This window comes from Cercospora kikuchii, assembly GCF_019650295.1.
Source record: "Cercospora kikuchii DNA, contig_00002, whole genome shotgun sequence".
Taxonomy (NCBI): Eukaryota; Fungi; Ascomycota; class Dothideomycetes; order Mycosphaerellales; family Mycosphaerellaceae; genus Cercospora; species Cercospora kikuchii.
This window is the reverse complement of record NW_025408583.1, coordinates 2362109-2381392: the sequence shown is the minus strand read 5'-3', so window position 1 is coordinate 2381392 and position 19284 is coordinate 2362109. Positions and strand designations below refer to the sequence as shown.

Below are 19284 nucleotides of genomic sequence, written 5' to 3'. Positions count from 1 at the left end.
TTCTTGCGGCATGTGTTCCCTTGGAATCGATGTTTACCACCTGGTGGCCACTCTCTTTTATACCTGGCTCTTCCTTACTTGCCCGTTCCAATCCGAAGCCATGCCAGCTACCTGCGGAACATTCTCCTCCTGTAAAGACTCTCGTAGACATGCTTGCGGCACAAAGACTCGTAATACGAGGCTTTGTATTTTGTCTTCAACAGCACCGTGGAAGACTCGCATTCCCGGTTTGCACAGTGGCGAAACCACTTCCCGGAAGAAGCTCAGTCACTATTCGAAAGCGACGGAAGCTTATCACAGAGGACTCAATCACTGTTGAACAGGGAACGAAGAACCTGTTTGACAATACCATGACCACATTAGAGCATGGAGAGTGGCACCGGGTGATGACACTGGGTGTGCAGTTAGGATGAAAAGGCACAATTTGTCTGCAGCTCACGCGACCAAAGAGTGCTGGAGAGGAGCGAGTCCTTAGGAAAGCATCAGCACTCGTCTCTGTCACAGCGCAGATCAGGCTTCTGCATCTGGAGGTGGCTATACCACCGCGCGGTGCAGCCTGTGAGTGTGTAGGCGTTTGAGTCAAGCAATGCGTTGATCGGGGCTCGGATCCGAGCGGCGAGCGGTGGCTGCTAGTAATGGCTATGACCTTGATTGCCCCTAGGACGCAATTAATTGCTTTGATCATTGCCATGATCAGAAGACTGGTCACGTGCGTGCAAGGAAGGGTATTTTTGGCGATGTTGTGGAGCCACTCCGCTGGGGTCGGTAGTGTCTGCAACGCGATCATGTGCGACTCTGTCGTGGGCATTCGCTCGATCGTGGTCATCGCACCAAGGCGCCTGGGAAAGGTGTCGATCAGAGGCTCGATCGCGAGACGGAGGCTGCGGGCAATGTGTTCGAGCTGGGGGCTGCTTTGATGGCGGAGGATCACGCAGGACCTTTGTAGATCCTCTACGCCGGTCAGAGGGCGTAAGTGGCTCGTCTCGGTGGCCGCGAGGCAGCGACGGTATAGGTCGACTGCTCTCGCGATCGCGGTAACGGCGTTCAGGATCGCAACGAGGGGATCTTGAGCGGTGGCGGCCACGTCGGACTTGCTCTTCGATGCCGTTGATCAGATCGTTGACTTGCTGCTGCAATGCTTCTTGGTCGTGCGAAGGGTCTATCATCAAGATCGGCAGTGGCCTCGTGGTGGCCTCGCTACGAGACGGCTCAACAGTAGTATCCCCAACTTCTTTATTCGCGTGGTGTGAGCTGGCCCATGGATTCGCCTCCTTTGGTGGTTGTTCCGTTGAAGCACGAGCAGGTCGCGCTGGGATTGCTTTCAGAGGAGCATGCACGTGAGCATCGCGGACTCCTTTTGCGCTACTCATGGCGTAGTCAGGTGGTCTTGACCGCTGTCGCGCTACTGATTCCCGTACAGTGGCATATGGAGCAGCAACGAGCCTACTACCACTGCCTTGTAACAGTCTGCTTGGCGCGCTAATATTTGGAGGGGGTGGAACTGCTGCGCGACGTGGAGCTGCTCGATGAGCTGGAGCCGCAACGTGACCACGAATACCCCCCTTGCCTGATGGGGCTTGTGAGGTGGCTTGCACTGGCTTTGACCGACTGGAACTCGAGCGAGGAACTGCATATCTAGGATATGTGCGAGCCCTCGAGTCATTCGAATCGGGTCGTGATGACGGTGTACCAGCGGTCCTAGGCTGAGTCGCCAATGGCTGCTGCACAATGTGCGACCGTCTGTGCGCTTGCTGCCCATGGCCAGCTCGATGGCTCGTGGATGGGCGCGGAGGACGGTCCTCCGGTCGAGAGTGATCATCACAATGATAAGAAAACGGTCGCGGAGGCGGCGGGGGTCTGAACAGAGTAGCTTGGTCACGGAAATGGCAGAGCCACTCACTCTCGTAATGTGAGAGAAACCAGGCCATTGCATTCTCGCCACCCAGGTCAAAATAGTGATGTACCCAATGGTACCAGTTGGTGAACCACAGTGTATGGCCGTCGACACTCCGGCGCTGGTCCATTTCGCGTTCTGAGAAGCCACGTTCTACGTAGTCGTCGTATGTTGCGTTAATGCTCCCTAGGTTATAAGCCCAGTGGACAGGAGGAGGCGGAGGAAAGTCCGGAGGACGGAGACGAGGCATGCTGAATGTGCGGGTCGTTGTTTCTGAACTTGTTGAGGTTAGTAAGGGCGCGCAATCGCTGCGTTTATATCGCGCCTCATTTTCACCAAGGTTGCGCCAAGACCCAAACGCGCTTCCAGAACCTCACTTCTGCTCTCACCTCCAAAGTCGGCAGTGTCGCTTTGTGAGTGTGTACACGGAGCGTTTCGCGAAGTTTCCTCTGACACAGCACGGATACTCGACTTCAGCAACTCAAGGTACATGTACCGCCGTTGCAACAACTTCTGCTTCACATAGTCCTGAACTTCTGTTACTTCTTGACGTGTCTTTCCGGACGTACTTTGGTCTGGTATTGTAAAGTCATTGAACGCGGCTCTGACTCCAGCCTGACTATCCCACAATAGCTTACTGTTTACTTACGAGCTCGCAATTCCATGCTTCTTGCCATAATTAAACACTTTCCCCTCCATGTCAGGTCCAATAAAGAGCCACGCCACGGCCACCAGCCAACTGAACACTGTATCCACGAACCAGTTGTTACGCGGAGAGCCTCCGAGAGTTCCCGCTCGCATCGCATGGCCAAGTAGTTGAGTTGTGATGAGATATCCTCCTGATTCCAGACCGCGTACTGCAGCCGCAGCCACTTGGTCCTCGTCCTGGACCATGTCTCCCTCTTCGAGAATCTTCGTAGCTGGGTGCTTGGTTTTCTGTTCGTTCTCGTAGCCAGGCGATGTGATTGACCCGGGGCATACACAGTGGATTTTGATCTCAGCAGCCGGGCCATTGATGGGGTCTCCTCTCCGGGCACCATTGTACAGATTCATTTCAGAGCGGAGCGTGTCGGCCAGCGAACGTGAGGCCGACTTGGGCGGCGCATAGGGTGCATAGCCGGCGAGACCAGTGAAGCAAGCGACACTTGAAGTAATGATGAAATGTCTCGGCTTCTGACTTGACGCGCTGTTGGCCTTGGTGCCAGCTGGTTTGACCCATTCTTTGAGGATCGACTGGGCGAGATATGCTGCGGCGAAGTAGTTCACATCCATCTGCTGCTTTAGGAGCTCGACGGAAGCGTCGAGGAGAAGCATGGGCTGCGCCATACCGGCATTTGCCCAAACGACATCTGGGGTGTTGCCATTATTCCAGGCCGTAACTTCTTGAACGATGCGTTGATTCTCTTCGGGCTTGGACACATCGGCGCTGATGGCGAGGAAGCGCTGGCGTTCACCATATTTGGCCGCTGCCTAAGACAGAATCAGGGGCGACCCCACGCCGACACGCTGAGAGATCAACATACCGATATGTACTCCAAGGCTTCATCAAGCTTCTTCTGTGTCCTTGCGACGATGACGACGTTGGCGCCTTTCTGAGCTAGGAGCTTACCCAAGCCTCTGCCCATGCCCTGCGAGCCGCCTGTGATGACCACCGTCTGCCAAGTCAGCACTCATGCAGGACGGAAGACGTTGCGCTTTGCCTACCCGGCCATCCACGTCAAAGTGGTTCTTTCTTGAGAAGATGCCCATGATGTCCAGCGCCAGTATGAAGACAAGGGCACAGAGAGCGATTGAAGCCCAGTAATAGCCCATTGCCATGGCGGAGACAGAAACGTTGTTGGAGACAGAGCTGAATACCATGTTGGAGGATCACTCAGGTCTTGGCGCGGCTGCACCAAAGCCAAAGCCCGACGCGGCTTGCGCGGGCCATGAGATTGTGCAATTGCCAGTGACTGCACGACGACATACCCAGCAGCAACAAGTCCGAGTGCAAGATGGTCTTCTACTTCACCAGCAACATCGTCGACCCGCCAGCCTTCATCTACGTTGGCAAAGACAAAGTCGAGAGTAAGCCACACGCAGCAATATCCTCAGAGCACAAGAACACCCCAGGCTGACTCTCGTAGAGACGAGGATCTCATCGCCCACGGCTGGAACGAAGATGTCTGGTTCCATGTCGACAACCTGAGTTCCGCCCATGTGTACCTTCGAATGCGCGATGGCGAGACCTGGGATCGCATTCCACAGGAGCTACTCAATGACTGCGCCCAGCTCACCAAAGCCAACAGTATCGAAGGGAATAAAAAGGATAACATCACTGTCATCTACACACCATGGAGCAATTTGAAAAAGAGCGGCAACATGGCCACGGGCCAGGTCGGATTCCATAACAATAAACTGGTCAAGAGGGTGTACGTGGAAAAGCGGGAGAATGCCATCGTGAACCGCTTGAATAAGTCCAAGGTGGAGAAATATCCCGATCTGCGACAGGAAAAGGCAGATCGTGAGAATGAGGAGAGAAAGAAGGAGAGGATAGCTGCGCAGGCAAAGGTAAGGCAACCATGCCGTGCTCCTATCTCAATTGGCATGAGCGCTTGGATTGCTGACTTTATGTGCAGAAGAAAGAAGAAGCCCGACTTGCCGAGGAGCGAAAGCAACTGAAGTGGCAGAAGGAACACATGTATGACGACGTGCATACCGAGGATCAGATGAGGAGCAACGAAGACGGTTTCGACGAAGATGACTTTATGTGATGACCAGGACTTGATAGGGCGCTGAGCATGCTACAGGCTGGCTAGATCCTGCGATGCGCGATCCGAGTTCACTCTACTGTGCGTGAAGCTGCATCGCTATTTTGCCACGCTGAAGAGAATGACATGCGAACGACCAAGCTTTTTAGCCTGCTATCTGAAAGCAGCTCTTCCGAAGTAACGCTCTTCCGCCGCGCAATTTGTCGCCTCAAATGTAGTCGCGATCCGCGAAGCTCTGAATCAGACCCTCCGGGGTGGCGTCATACTCCTTCAAGACGACATCGTCGCCCTCGAGGAAGGTGTTGGCCTGAACGAAGACCTTGCGTGGCTTAGCTTGACGGACGACCTCCGGACGCAACTTAGTCGCGAACCACTCGTCCACAGTCGTGTACTTCTTGTAGAACTCCAGACCCTCCTTCTGGTCTGCTGTAGCCTTGTAGACATTGAGCTTCTGCAAGAATCGATTCACGGCTGGTCGGCCATGGCTTTCAATCTTGGTCCTGTCGAGATAAATCTCAACGTCCGAAAGATCGTCCTTGGTGTAGCGAAGCTCGCAGAAGTCCTTGCCAGCCTCAAGGAAGACGTTCAGCAGAGCGAATCGAGCCTTCATATGTGCTTGGCCGTGCTTCTGCGTGGATGGCTCCCAGAACTGCAGAGCAGCAACTCCAGCACGAGCCATTTGCAGGTAACAGATGTAGAGCACATCTCCTGCCACACTGTTGATGTCTTCTTTGCCATCTCCGAAGCCAAAGATTGATAGAATGCTGTAGTCTGGGCACAGAGACATGGCGACTGACTCTGCTCGACATTCTTCATAGCTGGGTCCTTCGCCACCGAAAACGGTGCCCCAAGTCTCACCTGGTTTGTACCTGCAAAGTTAAAGGTCAGCGGGCTACATGCAACGGCCACTGACTGAAGCCATGGTTTTCGATATCGAGTAAGGCAATACTAAAAGCTAGACTTACCAAGTAGTGATGGGCTTTCCAGTCCAAGGATTGAGAGGAGGGTTCTTCACATCGAAATTGTAGACGCCTGGCTCAGTCTCCTGCAGAAGCTTGCCACAGCCTATGGAAAATCTCCGTGATTAGCTTCTACCGTAGTGAAATAAGTGCTCTCGCTTTGAATCTCACCGTGTCCGAGGAGCTCGTGCAGACCAACTTGGACCTCGAAAGCTGCATCCTTGTACTTGTCCCACAGATCCTGGTCTTCTTTCCGGATGAATGGTGTCGGCTCCTTTGGTGCTGCGGCAGAAATCACATTGCCCAAACTGACATTCTTGAAGCCTTCGGTCTGTCGGACAACGTCGTAGTTGGGTATGTTGATCCCAGCTGGAATTCCAGAGCCGGCGAAAGTCAAGACTTCGAGGGAGGTGAAATCGGGGCTCAGGAATCGATCTCTAATGAATTGTGTCAGCTGAGTCCGACAATGGATTCGGTATCACTACGGAGAGCTGAAGGAACACTTACTTCTCAAATGCCGCGGGCCAGGGGAGTTTTGGGATCTGCCTGTGAGAAGATGAGCTGAATTCACTTTACCGCGGAGAGCAGGAACTTACGCCGGTGCTGACTCAACGACTATGAGAGAGAGAGTCAGCTCGGTCTAGCAACTTGGAACTTCACTATACTTACGCCTGCCAAATGCAGCGGTCCTCTCCTTGTTGACCATCGCCACGAAGCCTTCCCACTCTCCACGGATGCCGTGCCTATAGATAGTTGTCAGAATCTATCTCTGTCTCGAGATGCGATCTACAAGCCAGCAAAGACGAGGATATGGCAACTGCTCTGAACTTACGGATCTCTGTATGTCTCAATGAAACCGATGTTGGTCTCCACGATGGGGCCCTTCCGGAACGTCAGCCTGTGAGATCGCAAGGGAGCAGATGATCTTACCTTGTCTCTGATCCAGTGCCGCTGTGACTCAAGATGTGCAAGCATGGATCCGTCGTGGAAAGCTTTGACGTATTCTCCGTGCATCTTGTCCTCATCGCCATTAAGAGCATACTTCTTGGCTTCTGCCAAATTACGAGCGATCTTGCCCATCTCCACAGCATGGTCGCCGAAGATAAGACGGACTTTCTGGCCGTCGACAGTCCACTCCGTCTCCTTGAGATCACGTTGTGCGGGCTCAGTGACTGCTGATGCAACGAGCAGCTCAAAGTCCCCGGCAGAAGTCTTTCGAAGTCGAGTGTTCTCAGGCATGAGCTGTTTCTCCTTGAAGAAGTCTGAGATCGCAGCGATTTCCTCAGTCTTGATGCCTGGAGAGTCGGGATAGTATGTCGAAATGTGGCCTTGTTCCGGATATCCTAGATGCAATTGTGGAACCGAGCTTGAGTCGTAGAGCACACCCTCGACTTGTTGAAACAGGCGTGAAGCATTTTCAGATGTCTTCGCGAGTGCGGCAAATTTCTCTTTTGGGATACCTAGAGTCGCAGTGATCGAATCAGTCTAGTTCAAACTTGGTGGCAGTATGTCAGCTCGAATTGACAAAGACTTACGTGGAATGAACTTCGAGTCTCCGAAGGATTTGTAGCTACAAATTTCGCAAGCAATAGATCAGTTACTGCTGAAGTGCGGGCCAGAACCACGGGCAAACCTACTTTCCAGTGTTCCCCAAGAACTGGGCAGCGAACGATAGGAAGTGCTTCAGATCGTCGTCGGAAATGCCAGATTCGGACTGTAGTGCTTTCCAGTCTCCATTGGAACGCTTATGGAGATCCACGATCAAGTCCTATTAACAGCGAAAGCCAGATCGTTAGCTTCTTCTCCATGAGCTGCAGCAGGGGCAATGTCGATAGTCGCAGTGAACAATAGCACGGCAACGACTCATAGCGTTGACCAGAATAGGCTTACGTAGATGCTAGAACGCAAGGTGTCAGCACACTGTTGCCAATGTACACTGCGAACGACTCACGGTTCTGACTCGTCTGAGACCTGGCGCAAATTTACACGAGTCCCAGAGAAGGCCGCTCGACTGATATAGTGAGCATACTTCTTCTCCTGTGGTGACCTAGTCTCCAGTTAGCTCAAGTCAGCGGCAGCACAAGTTCTGGTAGTCTCCTACAAGGCGTCAAAGTGGGGCTTGATCGCCAGTGGGCAAACGGTAGGCGGATCATCAGTCAGGTACTGGACGAGGTCTTTTTCGTCCATTTTGTGTTGTTGGTCAGTGTTCGCAACTTTCGAGGCCGAATGAAGGGTCTTGTGTTGGGTTTGGTCGTGGATGTGGGTGCGATGTGGTCGGTGAAGTCGAGACGTGGGGAAGTGGAAGTGGGCCTTGCCTCGCTGTTGGACCAGCTGAAGCGATCCGAACAATGTCTTCCACACCTCAACTCGCGGCTGACTGAACATTACGACTACCACAGTTCGCGCGGTACCACATCTGGAGACTGGCTTGCACGCATGTTCCGGCGTAAGCATTGCCTGCCGATAGGCCCGAACGAGCCTGCATCAATCTGTGCCCACAGAGTCCAGAAGTCTTGCAGTAGTCACGACCCGTGGCACGCGACCAAGTCAAATCTGAACATCAGAAAGTGCATTACTATATCCGCACAAGGGTATACAACTATCACCATCCTACTGTCGTTCATGAACAATTCCCACCCAAACACAAGAAAAGCTGGCGAGCTCCAGTACCGTATGCTTATTTCCAACTCCTCATCCTTAACCACCACGCAAAATCTTTACAGAGCAAAGGCCAAGAGAGCACCGAGGCCAAACATGGCACCCGATGCGACCTTGAGATTCCCGCTGGCCGCAGAATCCGAGGTCTCGCTCGAGCCGTTCTCAGATGTCTCTGTTGCGTTCTCGTTGCCAGACGCAGAGCTTGGCGTGGCAGCATTGTTTCCTGTGGTGACAGACACGCCCGTTGCTTGGGAGCCTCCTGGTCCGACGACGACGGTAGTTGATGAGGCAACGCTGACGGTGAAAGAGGTCGCGTTTCCGTAGAACAAGGTGTACACAGAGCCCGGAGCAAGACCGGCTGGAATTGTGGCGACTGGAGGAATGCTGGTCTCAGCAACACCTTGGCCTCCAACTTGGGGCGTAGGCATGCCGGTCACAACCTATTGAGGGGATCGTGTCAGTCCTGGAGCGAACAGGAAGTATGCGACGGCGCGACTTACTCCATCCGAGTTGGTTTGCGTGAGGAAGTTGGTCATGGTGTTTGAGTACGGTGGGATCGAAATGGAAGTCGAAGAGGTCTGGGCCTGGTCACTTTGTTAGAGATGTTGCAATTCACAGCGCAGCATAGTTGTGAGGCCCACATCGTTGTTCTGATCGTCGTTGTTGTTGGTATCCTGGGCGTATGCGGCAGCCACAAATGGCGCCAGAGCCAATACTGAGTAACGCATGTTGATCGATGTATGCTACAACGGGTCGTTGGTGATGATCAAATGGTAGTTCAAGTCGTGGAAGATGTAGAAGGTCGATGTCGATGTTAGAGACAGCGCGAAAGAAGAATGGAACGAACGAGTGTCACGAATGGCGTGTAGAGGAGGCAGGCGACAAGAGGGCAGGCCGGGCAGCTGCATGTATCATATAAACGAAATGAGAAGCCGTACTGGGCTGTGAGAGTCCGTGCTCGGTATTGGCCGACTGAGTGGTGGAACTCCACACTCACACCCTTGTCACCCGGCACCACAGGCCGTCTGGAGTGGTCGCCACTGCTCGAAAAGACGTCGTGGCGATGCGCCAGTATGCGCTGCTGCACTGTCGACGCGTCCTGCATTTCTTGCTGCTCTGACATGGTGTGGAGCGACGCGTCCCAAGCAACCGCCCGAAATAGCCCTCGACGACCCGTTCGCGGGCCGAGGAGCGTTCTCGCTGCGCGACAGGTTGACTTTCTCCCAGCGTGCCTGGGCAGCGCGCCACAACACGAACATACGAGCATGCCCCTGCTTGGCTGATTCTGCGACTGCCGACCTGCGGCTCGCCCTGTGCCGTCTTTTCGTTCTGCAGCACGACGTGCAGTTCCAGTTTCAGCTGCATACCAATTGGACATCTCTCCGGCCAAGGCTGTCAGCTGATGCACCCGCGAATACTGCAGTTACGCTCCTGTCAATGCCATTGTCGACATGCACCGCGAAGCTCTGATGAGAGCTAGGAGCTCGGTCGCCCAATAAACTCTTTGACTCCAGTCGCGAAGAAGAATGCTCCATCAGCCACATCTCTCTGTCTGCGAGACCACAAGTACTGCCCAGAAGACGTTATGATCGGAAGGAGGAGGACTTGCAATCCAGCCGCTGCACTTGCGCCATGAAAGCTATCAATGCATCAAGTCCGGAGGCATTTTGTCTCTCACTCCGTCAGGGGAAGCCAGTCTGGATGTCGTTCTGAGAACATGAGTGAGTTCTGCTCCAGCCTGCTCAATCCGACCTTCATCCAGTCGGCGACTGCCTTGGGCACCTGCAAGCGCATATGAATCTGCATGGGCGGGTATCAATCACTAATAGTCTTCTTTTTGATGTCCGAGATCTCATCAATGGACACAAACAGCAACCCTCTCACTCGGCATGCCAAGACTATCGGACAAACCAATGATCCGGAAAGCTCACTGGAGCTTAATCTCGGACGGATATCAGCAACTCAGCAACAACAGTTCCTCCTAGCTCAAGCACATCGTCGCAATTTGCTCTCGTCGATACGCTCAGAAGCATGCAATAAATCACGCGGTTGAGGAAGGTCCGGAAGCGGTGTGCACGATGCAGAGGATAAGTATCCCGCACTTCCCTCCATTTCTTCCTCTTCTCTCCATCCCACTCTCATCTTCACTCCTACTTCTTTGCAACCGCGCGACCGCTTTGTCGAGTAGTTCGTCGGTCTCAGTCACTTCTCCAAAGCACTACACTTTCTTCGTATGTCACCACCTTGCTTCTATGAAGTCCTACGTTATCCCCTTCACCTGCACCTCGCTACGTTGGACACTACTGACCGATGCACAGTTGTGCAAACATGGCACCTCACGCCAATGACGCGGAGGGCTTCTCCACCAACAACCCAACGGCAACAACACAACGTGCCAATGTGAACGACTTCAGTGTCGAAGCACCCCATGTGCAGTACTTCAACGAAGACATTCTCAGCAAGTACCATTACCGCACAACCGAGGTTCGGCGCGTGAATGGGAAGTATGTCGCCAAGCCCAAGCAGACCACCTACGACTTCAAGACCAAGAGCCATGTCGGAAAGGTCGGTGTCATGCTCGTCGGACTTGGTGGCAACAATGGCACCACCGTCACTGCTGGCATCATCGCCAACCGCCGCAAGCTCACATGGGAGACGCGTGAGGGCCCGCGCGCTGCAAACTACTACGGCTCAGTTGTCATGTCTTCTACAGTCAAACTTGGCACTGATGCTGAGAGTGGTGAGGATGTCAACATTCCGCTTCAAAGCATGCTCCCCATGGTGCATCCTGATGACCTGGTCGTCGGCGGTTGGGATATCAGCGGCATGGACCTCGCCGCTGCAATGGACCGCGCACAAGTTCTAGAGCCGACTCTGAAGCAACTCGTGAAGAAAGAGATGGCTAGCATGAAGCCGCTGCCAAGTATCTACTACCCAGACTTCATTGCTTCAAACCAAGGCGACCGCGCAGATAATGTCATCCCGGGATCCAAAGCATGCTTGGAGCATGTTGAGCACATTCGTGCTGATATCCGCAATTTTAAGTCGGCCAACAGCCTCGACAAGGTCATCATTCTGTGGACGGCAAATACCGAGCGTTACGCCGAGGTGCTACCAGGCGTCAACGACACCGCAGACAACTTGATGGCTTCCATCGAGGCTGGACACGAAGAAGTATCACCATCCACTGTCTTTGCAGTTGCAAGTATCCTGGAGAATGCACCTTTCGTCAACGGCTCGCCGCAGAATACCTTTGTCCCTGGCTGTATCCAGCTTGCGGAGAAGCACAATGCCTTCATTGGGGGCGACGATTTCAAATCCGGGCAGACCAAGATGAAGTCTGCGCTCGTAGATTTTCTCATCAACGCGGGCATTAAGCTCACCTCGATTGCAAGCTACAACCATCTCGGCAACAACGATGGCAAGAACCTCTCCTCGCAGAAGCAATTTCGATCAAAGGAGATTTCCAAGTCCAACGTTGTCGATGACATGGTGGCAGCGAATAACGTCCTGTACGAGAAGGATGAGCATCCAGATCACACTGTCGTCATTAAGTATATGCCTGCAGTGGGCGACAACAAGCGTGCGCTCGATGAGTACTACGCCGAGATCTTTATGGGCGGCCATCAGACAATCAGCATATTCAACGTCTGCGAGGACTCGCTGCTCGCCTCCCCGCTGATCATCGACTTGGTCATCCTCACAGAGCTCTTCACGCGCATCCAATGGCGACACGATGGCGAACAGTATTACAAGAGCTTCCACAGCGTCCTCAGTGTACTGAGCTACATGCTCAAGGCGCCTTTGACGCCACCCGGCACACCGGTAGTCAACGCTCTCGGAAAGCAGCGAAGCGCTTTGATCAACATTCTGAAAGCATGTGTAGGTTTGGAACCGGAGAACGACATGACCCTTGAGCACAAACTCGACTGTTAGTGGCTTGTACTGCTCTCTACGCCGTACCACTGAGAGGAATGAGAATTTAGTATTGCATCGCCGAACCTGATACTGCAGCGTCCAACATAGCATAGATTATTTAGAGTAGAATAGTACAGCAACATTTATCCAAGCAGAAGAAATTCCATGTCCTGTCACTTTGAGAATCGCCAAGACACTGACCCCACGTCCGCATGTGTCATCAATCCACCCACCGTGCTCACTTCAGGTCAACTTGCATTAGCAAACCCAAGCAATCGGAAACAGGACATATTTGCCGCTACGAATATTTGTACGACTCGCCTCCCACGCAGCACCATGTCGTTCGAGCCCAAGCACAAGGTGGAGCTCGAGCCTCCTAAGGACGACATCATCAGTCTCGACTATCTCGCCAAGTGTGACGGTAAGGACATAATCATCGGGTTTGTCCTCAGAGAGGCCCGGCGCTCACTCAACATCACTGTTGCTAGGAAAGCATGAAGGATACCCTACATACGTCGCCATCAAGGTAAACCAGCACACGACGCACATCCCAGGTTCTCCCCACCGACCAAGCTAAAACTCGCACAGGGCACGGTCTTCGATGTGACGGGTAACAAAGCCTACGGCCCTGAAGGCTCGTACAAAGGTTCGTACCACCTGTAGCACCCAGCCAGCAGCTCAGACCATTTCCCCCATTCGATTCACATCAAACCCATGCATGCATATTGGCGCACGCCACTAACCTCGAAAATTTCTCGTCCGTTGCAGTCTTCGCTGGCAAAGACGCTTCTCGAGCTCTGGCACAGTCATCACTGAAGGAAGACCAGTGCCGACCGGATTGGTACGACTTGACAGATGATCAGAAGAAGGTGCTGAATGACTGGTTCACGTTCTTCAGCAAGCGGTATAATGTCAAGGGCAAGGTGGAAGGTGCCACGAATACTGGAGAGTAAATGCGAAAAAGAGAAACAGCACGAGCGCCACATTAAAGATGAGAGAGATGTTTCATTTTCTCTTGTCATTATGCGTCTCTTCTCTCATAACCCTTAAAACCCACAATACCCCACGAACTGAACGATTGCTAAAAAAGTAAAGCACTCAATGGGTATGTCCACAACGCCGAAACACCGTCATGTCTCATGAATTTTCCCCCACGCCGAAACGACAACTCTTCCACCTTTTCACATCTCAAGCTGTGCTTGCTGTGCGTGTCGCATCATGGCTTGTTGCTGGCCGCATTGCTGACAGATTTGGTTGGCGCTGTACCATTCACGCTTGATGGCCCATGCTCCGAAGCATTGATGATTGGCGTCGTTGCGAGCAGCATGGCAGTGCTTGATGAGGCGACGACCGGCATGGCCGCAGTGAAAGTGGATGACTTCGAACTTGATTCTTTTGTGAGCTCATATCCTTTGGCTCCTTGACAACATCATCGACTTACTTGGCACATGTTGCACGATGTAGGAAGAAATCGGGTGAAACAGGATTCGTGGTCGTGCACTGGGTGTGCTGCGGACGCGATATCAGTATGGTGTCGTCCATGAATTGCATTGAAGAACACTGACTGTGCAATGTGTCCGATATCAGAAGCTGATCGGCTCGCGTGAGTAACAGCAACAGATACCACCAGCTGCAATCGAGGAGAAAAAGCAAAAGTCCAACAAATCTGGCAAAGCGAGTTGAGGAAAAGATGAGGAGGAAGAGATCAGACTGTGTGAGAAACCTATGTCATTTTATATCTGATTCTCTGCAGAGGTGGAGCGTCTGGATGCTGTGGCCTGTTCTGGTTGTGAGTCTGTCTCCACCTACCCCATGGATCTTCGACAGTACATCGATGTAGTGGTGGCAATCATGGCTAGATCCCCTTCACAAAGGTCGCGGGTCAAGTTGTGATGTGCATTCAGCGTCGCAATCGTCACACAAAGTATTCCACTTCTGCTCTTTTATCCTGCCACGGCATGAGTACTGGAGGTAAATACGCTATCAGTCGCATTACAAGCATGGGGGCAGGGCAGCGATGTCACCCATCTTCATTCAGGTCTATCAAGCGCTTTGGATCTGAAGTTTGACAGAAGTCGTCGAAATGTACATTGGACATTTTTGTTGAAAGGGCAGTGCGAAGCCGTGTCCGCCGGTTCACTTGATGTCCGGGTCGCGAACAACGTCGCTGACAGCTTTCATTGTCTGCTATGTATCACTTTTGCTGGTTTGACACTGCCCGTGGACATTGACATTGCATGCACTAGTCTGTGCAGCGTACACTTCTGCGCAACATTTGACAGGTTCAGACTGACACTACCCCGACACATGCCGCGGTTGCCGTGTGTCGCACAGCAAAACAGATCGTGACCCTAGGGCCCGGTTAGAGCTCGAGCAGTGGCCATATTGGGCCGTGCAGCAGCTGGTCGGCAACTTGCTTGGTTGCTGTCTGCAACCTGCCACCGGACCGTGGCCGCCGGTACTCCTTCCCTTTCGTCTGCAGTTGACATCCGATGCCACCTTGTACCAGAGCACTCGATTCGGGGATTTGAATGTCGAATCCTGGTGAGGTGTTACGACCACGTCAAACCAACTTGCATTGGTACCAGACCTGTTAAAGGTGTATATTAACCTGGTCATCGTGGCCCACTCCACCAACCTTGCGCTGCGCTCGGCGGCGCGTGCACGATTGCACTCTGCACCAGGGCATTAGTGCGAAGCCTGCCTTTATGAATGCATGAATGTCAACTAGTCGAAAGACATGCCGTGCAACTAATGCCGGTACGACAGACGGTGTATCCAGTTTGGTTGGATGGTTCAATCATCATTTGCCGACCTTCCTGCGCGCACGGATCGCTCGTTTCCTTCCAATTATCTGGTTCCGCTTCGCAATTTTCTCGTCAACGGTCTTCTTCTGCTTGTCTGTGGTGGATTTCGAAGGTTCCACAGCATCGGATGTGTCGTCGGAAGTCCTCTTGCGCTTCCGCTGACCAGGTTTGTCACCTCGCGATCTGGGCTTCGAAGCACTGTTGACTGCCGAATCCTGGTCTTCCGGTTTGCCGTTGCCCGGTTGAGTGCGCGCTCTAGCCTTTTGCTCTTTCTCGTTCCTGCGCATCACAACTTGCGCGTTCTCGATGGCGAACTCCACGATCAGTCTTTTCTTACGATCTTGAACTTCCTCCCGGCTCAGCTTTCCTTTGCCCTGGTTGACCTGGTAATCCACAGCATGTCCGTTGAGCCAACGAAGACCCATCAGGGCATTTCGGTGCGTGTAGTACTCGATGAAACCATAACCTCGACTACGCCCTGCTCCACTCTCCTCATTGATCTTGCTCCCACCAGCGCTTTCGAACACGACTTTGGCTTGTTTCACGATACCCTTGCCGGCCTTCTTTCGAGCAGCCTCTGCAGCTTGCATTTCTTCCCCCCCACGCAGCAACTCCTCTTTGGACAGTCGATCCCTGCGACCCTCCTTGACGTCTGTAGCAAACCCGACGACAGCTTGTCGTGCGAGGTCTTTGAGATCCTTGCTAGTGACACTGCGAGGAATGTTGCGTACGGAAAGCCGAGTCAAACTCAGATGTAGAGAAGGATTGTTCTCGATGAGCTGCTTTCGTTGTTTGGCACTGGCTTCACGCATGGCCTGCTCCGATGGCGGCAGTTGTTGCCATAGCTTGGAGTTGGTCGCGATGGTGCCTTCTCCCAATAGATACAGACGGCGCTTATCACGATCGCGTTTGTTTCGATGATTGGTGCCTTCTTCCGTCAATCGAGCTGCATCGGACTTGCCAACAGCCCGAGTAACCTGCAACACGCGACCTTCCAGAGTATACTGTCCAGTGGGATCGGCCATTTCGTTCTGCAACACCGACTGCGCATTCTGCACGTTTTTGCCACCTTTTTTGGTTTCTTCACTCACGGCAGTTGGTTTGAAGGGCGCCGACCGGAGGCATGCGTCTGCATCGGCCTTTTCGTAGAAACATACAAAACCAGTTCCTTTGGAGCGTCCAGTCTCGTGGTCCATTACAACGCGAGCGTAACGCGTGCTGCCGAATTGCTGGAAATGGTCCTCCAAATCCTCATCGCTGCATGTGAAAGGCAGATTGCGAATGAACAGAGTACTCGATCTGTCTTCAGCACGATCCTGCCTGTCATCGTCCTGGTTCAGCTCGTCTGCATCGACGTCCGTACCTTCGTCCTCGCTCGTCCCGTCTTCGCTTTCATGATCGTCGTCCTCGTCCTCGTCCTCACTGCCGGTATGCTCCACGTCGTCTACATCGTCCTGCATTAGATCTTCGTTGATTGCTTCCGCATCTTCATCATCTGCATTGTCCTCGACTACACCTTCGGCATTCGTCTGCTCTGTAAAAACCTCTTTCTCGACGGCCCAGTCCACGGCCACTGTCCTCCCATTCACCTCTTTCCCATTGACACCTTCAATCGCCTTTTCGGCGTTCTTCCGCCCACGCATGATAACGAAGCCATAGCCAGCCATGAGACCCGGACCCTTCTGAGGCACATATGCCTTCTTGACCTTGCCGTAGCTTTGAAACAGCTTTTCGAGCTGCTTCGGGCCTTTTATCGACCACGGGAGATTGCGTACGATCAACTTGGACGGCTGGTGCTGTCTCTCCAGTTCTGCTTGTTGGCGACCCACGGGAGCCGCGTTCTCGCCATCTTTACCGTCCCGACGTCGGGGCTCTGCAATCTCGATACGCAGCTTCTTTCCGTGAAAATCGTGTCCATTGAATTGTGCGCGGGCTTGTGCCGCATCGTCAGCATCGGCAAAGGTCACGAAGCCGTAGCCCTTGCATTGCTTGGTGTCGGGATCGATGACGGCGGTGGCGTGCTTGACCGGGAAGGCATCAGAGAACAGCTCAGTCAACTGCTCGGTGGTGGTGTCGGCGGGCAGGGAGCGCACGAAGAGTGAGCATCGTTTGGCCGCGGCCTGCTTTTGCTCTTCATTCGTCTGTGCACGAGGCGTGGCCACCGTGGACGCATCGTCAGTCTCGACCGCTGCGGCGCTGCCATCGGAGAGCCGCTGGCGCTTTGCGGCGGGCGCCATGCTGTGAGCTGTGAAATGGCGGGATATCTTGCAGGAAGAGGAAATAGAGAATTTCGAATGCTGCGCTACGCTAGAATTCTACAGTCGCGGAGCGAGAAGAACAAGCTTCCCGCGCTAACGCAACCCTGCATCGGACGGACCCGCCAGCGCATCTGATGCATCAATTATTGACGTCCACTTGCCTACCAATCAGTCAAATTGACCATCCCCAAGTCTCATCGTCTTCACTGCTCGCCATGTTGCACTGCATTGGACGGTGCCACAGGAGTATCGACCTACGATCAGCCACGTTTCACGTCAGCCAGGCTTCCTTCAAACGAGATTCTCAACTTCGTTGTACGCACCATTAGCTGGATCAAAGACCGCACAATCTCAGCAGCAGCAAGAGTTGTGGTCTCACCAGGGTTATCATAGATCTACGAGCGACACTTCAGCAATCTGCAATCAACTTCGAACTCGAGAAACTCACAGGCGCGACTTCTACAACATCAGCCCCAATGACATTAAGGCCGTGAAGCGAGTCTAGTATAGTGAGCAGTTCTCGTGTCGTCCAACCTCCTGGCTCCGCGGTACCAGTGGCAGGCGCAAATGCTGGGTCCAGAGAGTCGATATCTACCGTGATGTAGACCTTCGTCTCTTGGACTCGATCTTTGATCTTTTGCACGAAGGCCGGCATTCCAAACTTGTCAAGCTGTAACGCACGTAAGAGGAATTAGCACGCCTCATCGCAACTATATTCCATCCTTAGGCGGGGCAAGGATCGTAATTGAGCGTAGGCACAATATTGGAAAGAAACTTACATCTCGTGCGGTCAAGATGTGGAACCCGCACGCCTTGTCATTTTTGAGATCATATTTCTTGTTCAATACTATCATTAATTAGTACATCGGTTCAATTTGTGCCATGTCTGTGCAGTCCCTCACCTGGCGCTCGAATTCCAGCGTGGATGGACGAATTGAGGACAAGGCCCTCTTCGTGTGCGCTGCGTTGACTCAGTAAATGAAGAATCTCCGCCTCGCCAGGCATGCTCACATGTGTACTGGGTGCGGAAAAGCCGTAAGTCAGTGCCGCTTCAATCGTCTTTCGGGCTCAATATCACCTACAGAATGTTCCGTGGTTGACACCTGAGTAGTGAGAGAGTCCGCCTCCCAAAAGCTCGGGATCCCTATCCATTGGCCCATTAATCAGCGCTTGCGATCCTCAGTATTGTTGCCATCTGGGCTTACCATGTATCAAGACTATACTCTCGCGTTCAGCGGTCAGTCATCCTCTCAGTGCGCAGGAACATAGGACATCCTCACTGCGAATCGAAATGTATTACGGACACAGCCCCCCAGTGGTGGAACGTAGATCTTAGAGCTGGCAAGGTTGTTGTATGATCCCCACCCAGCGTGATGATTCGTGGCACAGTGTATTCTGTTGAATTGGCTCTTCGAGAGGAAGTCACCTGTCGTTGATTAGTGTTTGAAGAAAGGTGCTCTGGATGTCGTGGCCTCACCTGATGCGCCTTTCCAAGTTGTTGGAGTGCGACAGTATTGTCGAGAACAGTCAAGGGGGCATCACCACAGTCTACGATCTTGAAACCCTGGTCAAACGGATTTTGGCCTGTGTATACCGAGTATCCGAAAGCTGGCGAGATGCGTCTTGATCCCTCTCGGATACCTAGAGGTCCAAACCGAGCTCCCGGACGGGCAGTGACGCCAGTGTCGAAGGGCGCGCCCAGTATTGCGATGTCGTAAGGTTCCACTTCTTTATTAGACGAGAGACAGTGGACATACGGCTGGGCATTGACAGACGATTATCAGTGATAAAGCAAACAACAACAAAATGCAATCGTGCACTCATACCAGATTCGCAAAAGTAGTCAAGCCAGCAAACTTCGCGAGAGAAATGTCCTCGCTAAGTCCTGGCGCTTCCGTCTCGACTCCCAGAGGATGTTGCACTGGTGGAAATGTAATTTCACGAGCCAGAGAGAGCCCGATAAGGCCAAGCAAGATGTGCAATGCCATCGTTGGATACGTTGTGGAACAGTGCAATGTGAAAAAGGCAGAAGCTACATGT

At 53.0% G+C, this 19284-nt stretch overlaps 9 protein-coding genes across 10 annotated transcripts; 3 read left to right on the top strand and 6 right to left on the bottom strand.

The window, feature by feature from the left end:
• Positions 1-668: 668 nt before the first annotated feature.
• CKM354_000315900 (uncharacterized protein) lies at positions 669-2144 on the bottom strand (the record flags this gene model as incomplete). The annotated part of the gene is made up of 1 exon (XM_044798341.1): positions 669-2144. One exon carries the CDS (start codon positions 2142-2144, stop codon positions 669-671), a length of 1476 nt encoding a protein of 491 aa, XP_044654276.1.
• A 395-nt stretch (positions 2145-2539) lies between these two features.
• CKM354_000315800 (uncharacterized protein) lies at positions 2540-3712 on the bottom strand (the record flags this gene model as incomplete). Its single annotated transcript, XM_044798340.1, has 3 exons — positions 2540-3364; positions 3418-3549; positions 3599-3712. The coding sequence occupies 3 exons, from the start codon at positions 3710-3712 to the stop codon at positions 2540-2542; spliced, it is 1071 nt and encodes a 356-aa protein (XP_044654275.1).
• Positions 3713-3888: 176 nt separating this feature from the next.
• Positions 3889-4647, top strand: CKM354_000315700 (uncharacterized protein; the record flags this gene model as incomplete). The annotated part of the gene is made up of 3 exons (XM_044798339.1): positions 3889-3961; positions 4023-4444; positions 4513-4647. The coding sequence occupies 3 exons, from the start codon at positions 3889-3891 to the stop codon at positions 4645-4647; spliced, it is 630 nt and encodes a 209-aa protein (XP_044654274.1).
• Positions 4648-4852: 205 nt separating this feature from the next.
• CKM354_000315600 (dipeptidyl-peptidase III) lies at positions 4853-7790 on the bottom strand (the record flags this gene model as incomplete). Its single annotated transcript, XM_044798338.1, has 13 exons — positions 4853-5513; positions 5610-5709; positions 5775-6040; positions 6111-6149; positions 6200-6218; positions 6273-6346; positions 6436-6485; positions 6534-7063; positions 7139-7173; positions 7241-7371; positions 7494-7500; positions 7555-7650; positions 7705-7790. The coding sequence occupies 13 exons, from the start codon at positions 7788-7790 to the stop codon at positions 4853-4855; spliced, it is 2094 nt and encodes a 697-aa protein (XP_044654273.1).
• Positions 7791-8320: 530 nt separating this feature from the next.
• CKM354_000315500 (uncharacterized protein) lies at positions 8321-8989 on the bottom strand (the record flags this gene model as incomplete). Of its 2 annotated transcripts, none has more annotated exons than XM_044798336.1 (3): positions 8321-8701; positions 8762-8845; positions 8903-8989. In XM_044798336.1, the coding sequence occupies 3 exons, from the start codon at positions 8987-8989 to the stop codon at positions 8321-8323; spliced, it is 552 nt and encodes a 183-aa protein (XP_044654271.1). The 2 variants fall into 2 exon arrangements, with proteins under 2 accessions (XP_044654271.1, XP_044654272.1); XM_044798337.1 differs by having other exon boundaries at positions 8762-8839.
• Positions 8990-10589: 1600 nt separating this feature from the next.
• Positions 10590-12197, top strand: CKM354_000315400 (inositol-3-phosphate synthase INO1; the record flags this gene model as incomplete). The annotated part of the gene is made up of 1 exon (XM_044798335.1): positions 10590-12197. One exon carries the CDS (start codon positions 10590-10592, stop codon positions 12195-12197), a length of 1608 nt encoding a protein of 535 aa, XP_044654270.1.
• Positions 12198-12515: 318 nt separating this feature from the next.
• CKM354_000315300 (uncharacterized protein) lies at positions 12516-13132 on the top strand (the record flags this gene model as incomplete). The annotated part of the gene is made up of 4 exons (XM_044798334.1): positions 12516-12600; positions 12668-12705; positions 12768-12825; positions 12948-13132. 4 exons carry the CDS (start codon positions 12516-12518, stop codon positions 13130-13132), a joined length of 366 nt encoding a protein of 121 aa, XP_044654269.1.
• A 1850-nt stretch (positions 13133-14982) lies between these two features.
• On the bottom strand, positions 14983-17223 carry CKM354_000315200 (mRNA-binding ribosome biosynthesis protein NOP4; the record flags this gene model as incomplete). The annotated part of the gene is made up of 1 exon (XM_044798333.1): positions 14983-17223. One exon carries the CDS (start codon positions 17221-17223, stop codon positions 14983-14985), a length of 2241 nt encoding a protein of 746 aa, XP_044654268.1.
• A 224-nt stretch (positions 17224-17447) lies between these two features.
• Positions 17448-19232, bottom strand: CKM354_000315100 (uncharacterized protein; the record flags this gene model as incomplete). The annotated part of the gene is made up of 10 exons (XM_044798332.1): positions 17448-17498; positions 17568-17639; positions 17693-17914; positions 18024-18091; positions 18147-18262; positions 18323-18388; positions 18450-18461; positions 18525-18670; positions 18722-19003; positions 19071-19232. 10 exons carry the CDS (start codon positions 19230-19232, stop codon positions 17448-17450), a joined length of 1197 nt encoding a protein of 398 aa, XP_044654267.1.
• Positions 19233-19284: the final 52 nt, after the last annotated feature.